At 39.9% G+C, this 8566-nt stretch overlaps 1 protein-coding gene across 1 annotated transcript; it reads right to left on the bottom strand.

The window, feature by feature from the left end:
* Positions 1-391: 391 nt before the first annotated feature.
* LOC104603221 (anthocyanidin 3-O-glucosyltransferase 7-like) lies at positions 392-2688 on the bottom strand. The gene is made up of 2 exons (XM_010267196.3): positions 1839-2688; positions 392-1750 (listed from the first exon to the last, which is right to left on the bottom strand). Exons 1-2 carry the CDS (start codon positions 2344-2346, stop codon positions 885-887), a joined length of 1374 nt encoding a protein of 457 aa, XP_010265498.1. The 5' UTR covers positions 2347-2688; the 3' UTR covers positions 392-884.
* Between the last annotated feature and the right edge of the window lie 5878 nt (positions 2689-8566).

Raw genomic sequence — 8566 nt, forward strand, 5'->3', positions numbered from 1 at the left:
TCATGTAGGAGAAAAATTTTGGACTCCCTGCATCGGCGTGATTGTATTAGACCGGTTTAATTTAAAACCGTCGCATCTGCTATTTTAAACCGTCGTGTCTATTGCCGAACCCAATGTAGGCGGCGGTCTACTGAAGACCATCTCTTCAGGTATCACTATAGTGGCGGTCACTAAGACTGCCGGGTCTAAACCGCCGGCTTAGACCGTTCTTATAGTGGCAGTAGCAAAAGATTCTTTAAACAAATAATGAACAGCTTCGAGTCCCCTTCAATGATGATAAAATGGCATTTAAATTTGAGAGCAAGGTTGCGGGCTTTTCCATCAAACGTGGGTTGTTGATTTTTGCCGACTATTGTTTGCAAATTACTAATTGATTTTTCTATTTCCTTAAACAAATGGAGAGCTTTATCCAATAGCAAAGGGGAGTAATTTTATCATTAAAACTTTAACATTTCTATTTTTTCAAATGAACCATAGAATGACAACACTTTGTTTCAGTTAAAAGCTTGTTCCCATTCACCTCCATTCTAGCTTTATAGTTTCCAAACCTACACCACAAATCCCAAATTGAATTGTCCTTTGATAAGGCTAACCAAGCTGCTGATATTTTAACATACATTCCTTGGCTTTTCTTCTTAGTTTTGCTAGGGGTTGTTACAAGTTTTTTTAGCAGTCTTTGGATTTATCAAAAAATATATATAAGAATAAGTTTATACTCTTTTGGAAAACCAAGGGAAGGTCTAAGGGATTTATCCATTAGACTATGTCCGGTTTGAAGGGAAAGGTAGGAAAGGGAAGGGAAAGTCAGGTGTAAAGGTTTTTCTACCTTTTCTTTCCTTTCGCTGCATTTTCCTTCAAACCAAACAAGCGTAAATGTAAAAATTCTAAACCACACTCTGCAAAACAGCTTTGAAGTTCTCCGTGCTTCTTCCTTCGTCTCCCACAGCCTTTTCTGCCATCTCTTTAAGCCTCCTACCATTTTCCCTTATTTCCGTCCCTTCATTCATCGACAAAATCAAGTCCAGAGACTTCACCAATCCATCTTTCGTGAACATGTCACCCTCAACTCTGATCCCAATTCGCCACACATCCGTCACCAAGCGCCCGTTCAGCCTTTGATCTCCGAAAAATGGACGGCAGATCATCGGTGTCCCGCTGATAATACTCTCCGACACCGAGTTCCACCCGCAGTGTGTCACGAACACGGCCACCGCCGGATGTCGCAGGATCCGTGTCTGTGGGACCCACTGCACAATCACTCCCCTCTCTTTTGTCCTCTCTACAAATCCACGTGGCAATTGTTTATGCAGCTGTTCCCTAAGAGACCACAGATACGGTGCATTACTCGCTTCCAACCCTTCCGCGACAGCTGCAAGCTCAGTAGCCTGTGGTGCCGTCACCGTGCCGAAGCTGATATATACCACCGAGCAGTGTTTCTTGCCGTCCAGCCACGAGAGGCAGCCGGTCTCGTCCGGAACGGACGGTGGAGGGGTCACGAGGGCAAAGGGTCCCACTAAGAGTAACTTCTTTAACTTTGATTTCAGGTCCTTCACAATGGTGGGATCCAACTCTTCGAAGGAATTGATTATAAGGGCAGCGGCACGTGGCAACATCTTACCCATCTGATGCAACATTCGAGAAAAGGTTGACTCAAGGGGACCAAAGATGACTCCTTCCGGCAAATCCTGGAGCCTTACAGATTCCATGCCGGGAATGAATCCGAGTTGCTCGTCCTCACGCCCAGCGAAGCCTATGCCCAGATGGGAATACAATCAGACAATCAGGACCGTTGATGTCTCAGCCGAAGAGAAAATGGAGCTAGATATTGAGAAAGTTACCATTTGGTAGGACGCCGATGGTATCGCGTATAAGATCGGTGTGGAAATGAATGGAGATGGAAGCCGTTCCAGCCGTCCAAAATGGGACCCATGGGATGCCCAGTTCCTCCGTCATCTCTGCCGCGAAGTATAGGAAAGCGTCGCTCAACACGCAAGTGATATTCCCGGTGTTGGCGACTGCAACCTCAAAGCTGTCCTTGAAATTACCTGGGGTTGCATGGAGAAAGAGCTCGATTTCCTCCATTGGGTTCCCTGAAGGCTGGTAGCCGACGGGAAGTCCGTCGCCGACGTCGTAAGCTTTGAAGTTATCGGGGGTGTCGGCGGTGGATGTGAAGAGGGAGGCGTTCGACTTCGCCGTGGTGAAGAACGAGAAGGATGCATGTGGAGTGGCGGTTGCTAGTCTACGTGTGAGGTTGAGGAGAGGAGGCGCGTGGGTGCCGAATGGGAACGCACATACGGCGATGTGGAGCTTGCTAGTGCTGCTTCTCTGGTGAACGATTTCTGCCATTGTTGAAGAGGGAGAGAGAGAGAAAGAGAAGAAGAGAATGGAGGGATGGAATTGAAAAGGTACAAACTGGATCGTTACTAAGGTCTTGTAGCGGAGACCCAGCAGGAGAGAGGGCAGGTTTAGGATCGGTCAACGTTAGGACTTTACAAGAAAAAAATGTGGCCTTGGACTTTGTGGTCAGAGATAGATTTAGAGAGAGAGAGAGAGAGAGTCAACGTTTGACAACGCGTAGAGCTCGCACAAGTTAGTTGCATAAAATTCCCGAAAATATTTTTGCTGCTTGAATATCGGGTACAAAGCGTTCTTCAGAGTCGAAAACATGATAATTGATGAACAAGAAATCAAGACTGGTTTATGCTTTTTATGAGAGATAGATGTGCATGTGCCCTTTAAAATGATAATAATTTATAAGATACATTGACACGTGGTACTTACTGTTTAGTTATTGTCTTGCGGTATCCTTTAAGTTTTCTAAAATTGTTATTGTCATTAAATCAGGATAAAAAAGTTGATTTTATGTTTTTACCCTTCTATTAATTCTCATTTAGATCAAACTCATTTTGCAAATTATTTTTTTACCCTTCCTTAATGAGGGATCAATTAAAGAATTATTCTTGTCCGAAAGCTGTTAATTAAAGGATTATTCTAGCGGAGAAGGATATCATCGTTCTAGTGGAGAAAATCCACAATCATCTTCAACGACTTTCGCTGCAAACTCCGGCAAGTGGTACGGTAGTGCACAACATCTTTGTATGGAAAACCATGCATTTTCGTCATGCTTTTTCGGTGGAAGGACGACATTTGTCATCTCTCTAAGCTAGTTTTTAGAGTTTTTTCTTACGACTTTTCACTGTTTTGTAGTGGGATTTGAAAAGGAGTTATTTAAAAGCCTGCATTTTCTGTCATCACAAAGGTATGGTCCAGTTTTTTATGTGTTTTTTAGCTAGGTTTTTGGGGACCATTCACAAAGGTTTGTTGACAAACCCCCCATTCGGTCTGGGTAAAACGACACTTTGAATTGAGGTAGATAGCTAGACTTTTGGGGACCACTCACAGATCTGGATATATGTGGTGTGTTGGGACCCATGTGTCTGCTTTAATTCATACACATGGGATCCACACGAGGGTCCAGGTGCTCGGCAAAATGTCTGAAACACCGTTTCCACATGAAACTGCCAATACCACTAAATAAATGTAGGGCCCATGATTGGAATGTTATAGATGGGGAATTTAACTTATGTTATAGCTTGTGTATGCTTATATGTTCTAGCTCATAGTGTAGTTTATGGTGTAGGTTACAGTGTAGCTTATTTTGTAGATTATGTAGGTTATATTGTAGCTTATTGTGTAACTTATGGTATAGCTTATGCTGTATGCAAACCAATAATGTATGTAATCATGTGGAAATAGTAGCTTATAATCAGCATGTTGTAATTATATTTGTCCCTATCTATGATGTAAGTGATGAATGTGAGTAAATACATGTTCATCATCAATTATGGTGGTCATTGGAAGACCACGGATGGAAAGTTATCATACGTAAATGGTTATTTTGGACATGTGGATAATGTAGATAGTGACAGAATATGCTATGTAGACAACTTGAATGACTTCTGTTCATTGGCTGCTATAGCTCCTAGAAGCATGGTGACCATCAACTACAAGATATCAGGATAGGAGTTAGATGAGCATTTAAGTGTTCTTGGTTGTGAAAATGATGTGATGGTAATGTTTGCCACCCACGGGGACCTCCGTGAGATAATGTTCTATGTTACTTATACCAAAGCCAAATGTGTTAGTATGGATGATGGGTGCAGTGGCAAGGGAAATGAACAATTCCAAGATGATGATGATATTGATTGTTATGTAGTTGATGATGGAGGGGTAGCTGATGATAGCCATGGTAATGATGAGGGGTTGGATGATGATGGGGAATTTGAGGGTTTGTATGATGATGGTAATGATTATGAAGATGATGATGGTGGGGATCAAGAGGGTTCATATGATGATGTTGGGGATCATAAGGGTTCAGATGATGATGGTGGGGATGGTGGTAATGAAGGAGTATAGGATGGTGGTAATGAGGGTGTACATGATGGTGGTAGTGCTGATTTGTCTGACCAGCCTATCAGTGAGTATGACAATCCAAGGGAAAGGGGCAATACAAGGGATTTTGACTTTTCCAAACCAAGATTTCGGGTTAGTATGGAGTTTACCACTTTGAAAGAGTTTAGGCAAGCATTGAGGCAATATTGTGTGGTGGAGGATATAGAGATCAAAAGGAAAAAAAAATTGAGAATAGTAGGTTTACTGGGGTTTGTGCCGCAATTAACTGTGGCTAGAGGATTCATGCATCCCTTAGTCATGATGGAGGTAACTTCATAGTGAAGACCCTCAATGATACAAATAATTGTATCAGGGTGACTATAAATAGGGAGGCAACAAATACATGACTGTCAACAAAGATTGAAGGGTTGTTAAGGGCTGATCCTAACATGTCAAGCAATGTGCTTAGGTCTGAAATCAGGAGAATGTATGGGATAGATGTCACCTGGAGGAAAATACATAGGGTTGAGCTTAAGACTATTGATAGAATCAGGGGATCATTAGCAGAATCATATGTAGTACTCCCTTAGTACTGTACAACCTTACTTGCAAGAAACCCTGGGTCTATTGTGAAGCTACATGCCTCACTTGCCACAAAAGAAGACACATTCGGGGTTTTCAAGAGAGTCTTCATATGCCTTGTAGGTCCAATGGATGGGTTCTTGGATGGCTGTAGAAAGATTATTGGACTGGATGGTTGCCACACCAAGACTAGTGCAATAGTATAATGCTCACAACTGTAGGGATTGATGGCAATAATGGCATCTTTCCTATTGCATATTCTGTGGTGGAAGCTAATAGTAAGGACAATTGGATATGGTTTTTTGTTAAGTTAAGAGATGCTCTAGTATTGATGACTCATACAGGTGGACATTTATGTTGAATACGCAGAAGGTATGTATATATTTGTTTGTAGTTAATGCCTAATTTCCTTTGTTTTGATTACAATTAGCACTAATAAATGTGATGATTGTTTGCAGGGGCATTGTTGAAGTAGTATCATGTTGCATGCCTGGTGTAAATCAAAAGTTTTGTCTACGACATCTATATTGCAACTTCAAAAAACTCTTCAAGGGGAAGACATTGAAGGATGCCATATGGGTTGCTGGGAAATCATATACCCATTCTAACTTTGTTCATTACATGGAAGTAATCAAAAGCATATCTAGAGATGCATATGAATGGGTTTGACCTAGTAGTTAAGTCTAATGACATAACAAACAACTAGACAAAGTCATTTAATGCGTGGATTGGGGAGGCCAGAGCAATGCCTATTATCGAGATGTTGGACATAAGAAAAAGATGGAGGCAGAAGATTTGTATAGACACAAAGCATCCATTGCACCTATGCCTGATCTGTTGCCGAAGGTGCAAGCAATCATTGACAAGAGAAGAAAGGAAGCTAGGTGATGTTTACTGCCCATATACTTATTGTGTTGTTGGTTTGAATAGTTCATTGTACATGTACTTATTGTCTAATGCATTAACAGATCTATTAGGGTTTTCTAATCAGGACAATATGAATATCAAACACTAGGAGTTAACTTGGTTGAAAATGTCACCAAGATGGATGTAATGTTATGCACATGTAAGGTTTGGGATATAAGTGGCCTACCTTGTGCTCATGCACTTGCAGTGCTTACTTTTACAAAAGGTAGGGTGGAGGACCTATGTGACAAGGAAACCTATGAAAAGGTGTACAATCATTTTATTCATGCTCTCCCAGGGCAGAAATACTGGCAACAAGTGCAACACCACCCAGTTAGACCTTCCATAGTGAGGAAGATGCCAGGTCAACCCCCAACCAGAAGAAGAGAAGAGGATGAAGCAGCCCCACTATACCGTGCCCCACTAAAACGTAAGATAGTAAGGTGTTCAATTTGTGGTATAATAGAGCACAATAGAAGGAATTGTAGAGCCCCTCCTCTGAATATGAACAGAGAGACTCCAGTGGTAAAATTACACAAGCCTCAACACAAATGAACTTATGAAGAATAGTTTATTTGTGTACTGTGTACTAAGTAGGGTATTTGAGTTGTAGGTATAGAGGCCTATTACTGATCATGATCCTACCCAGACTGGAAGGAGGAAAGTCTTGCCACCCAGGAAAGGGGCTATATGTACACAAGTTGTTGCTGACACATACATGCCCCATCAAACTCCAACAACTTATCAAGTTGGGTCATCATTAGGAGCAGTAGTTGGTAGTACAAGTGGAATGTCTGATATGGGTGGTAGAACAAGGGGAAGGGGGAGGTCTGTTAGGGGAGGTAGAGGTGGTAGAGTTGACATGGGGAACTTTCAACATCCGAACATTATAGGAAGACAGGTGAGGACACTTTAGTTATCATAACAATTTATGAATTCAATTGAAGTTTGTACTAACATTCATTCCAATTGTGTGTGTAGGTAGAGGAACAAAGTAGTCAGGATTTAAGATACTCCCAATCGTGAGAGGATCCATATGATGACCTGGGTTATTTCAGACATCTAACTTTCAGTTGTGTTATTCTATGAATATATTTTGAGATACCCATTTATTTTTTGAACTTTGATATATTTTGACACACCCTTGTTGTTTCTTGAACTTTGATATATTTTGACACACCCAATGGAAGTGGAAGACACATTGAGTTATGGTTGTGTTATTTATGATGATGTATATTTAAACTTATGCTTAGTTGTGATAGTTGTGTTATTATTCTATTCAATTTTAATTGTCTTCCTTCTAGTATTAATCCTTAAAAGCAACAGAAGGAAGGATTGGTCTTTAGTCCATAAAGTCTCCACAAGGCATCCAACAGATCAGAATTTATAGGTACATAGTGGAGATAAAAACAGTTTATATCACTATTCACGAGATGGCCTTTGATCCATTCTGTCTCCACAAGGCCTCCTAATAGATCAAAAATTATAGGTACATAGTAGAGATAAAAACAGTGTTCAAGAGATAGATTAGTTGGATGAAGGGGCTTTGTAAATTAGCTCCATTTCATCCCATGAATATGGATTCAAGAGAAAGCTTGTTTTCTTAGAGGTCCACATCATGCTACCTATTGTATAGAAAAGCATTATTAGGTTCAACCACATTTTTCTTCTTGTTATGGGTGTGAGTCAAATATATTACAGGTTTTTAGATAAATAACATTAAGAATATATTACGGGTTATGGGTTGTGAGTCAAATATATTACAGCTTGTTATTCATGCCATAAAAGCATGATGGCTTAGCTTATTTAATGGCCAAGATAGCAATGATATTAGTTTTAGAATGATAATTGGACAATAAACATACTGTAGTATTAGACTTAACAATATGAAAAATGGTTCACAACTGTTCAATAAAACATATGAGAGAGAGAGAGAAGTATGAGAGTCATCCCTACATATTAGACAAACACCTTCAAAACTAATTCAAAATCAAAAAGCCACATCATGCATCTTTTATGCATAAATCCTTGATACGCTTCAATAATTTATCACAAAAACCGGACATCCCTATCCAAACTATGCTTCTCAGATTGTACAACTGCTACAACTTCGTCTAATGTGTCCCTAGATGACCTTTCATTTATTCTAGAAGGTCCTAAACCCATCATCTGCTTTCATGGTTACACTATAGACCGGTGTTACCCATGAAAAGAATTTATAGCCACTTGCATCTTACAAAAATAATTGAATTTTCATAAGTCATTAAACAAAAAAAATTATGGATTAACAATTTTTATTTCTTACCTAAGGCTTTGCGCACACCCAGAACCATTTCCCTTGGCTGCTAAGATTTTTCGATGTGAATACTCAGCATAGCCCAATGCTACAGGGACACATCATTGCTTCATCTTTCCATAAGAAAAATTTACATCATTTATTGGGGGTAAACTACAAAAAATACATGTCGTTATTTAACATAGAACATGTATATAAAAAATTAAAAATTACCTAATTGATAACCTACATAGATCTCATTCCAAATCATCCCTTGGTAGATGTTTGCATCATAACATTGTCTTCCCCACGTTAAAACATAAGTCATTTAGTTTTCAAGCATCCATTAATTAGTTATAGTTTTCTTTATAGTTTGATAGGTTAGTAGTTTATAAACCCTTTTTCTTTTTT

The sequence above is a fragment of the Nelumbo nucifera genome, chromosome 8, assembly GCF_055504915.1.
Source record: "Nelumbo nucifera cultivar China Antique chromosome 8, China Antique-T2T, whole genome shotgun sequence".
NCBI lineage: Eukaryota > Viridiplantae > Streptophyta > Magnoliopsida > Proteales > Nelumbonaceae > Nelumbo > Nelumbo nucifera.

Bases quoted from the DNA above. Each gene is read 5' to 3' on its own strand.
- LOC104603221 (XM_010267196.3), bottom strand. From the start codon at position 2,346: ATGGCAGAAATCGTTCACCAGAGAAGCAGCACTAGCAAGCTCCACATC. The intron at 1,751-1,838 runs GTAACTTTCTCA...ATCTGGGCATAG, and splicing joins CATCGGCGTCCTACCAAATG to GCTTCGCTGGGCGTGAGGAC.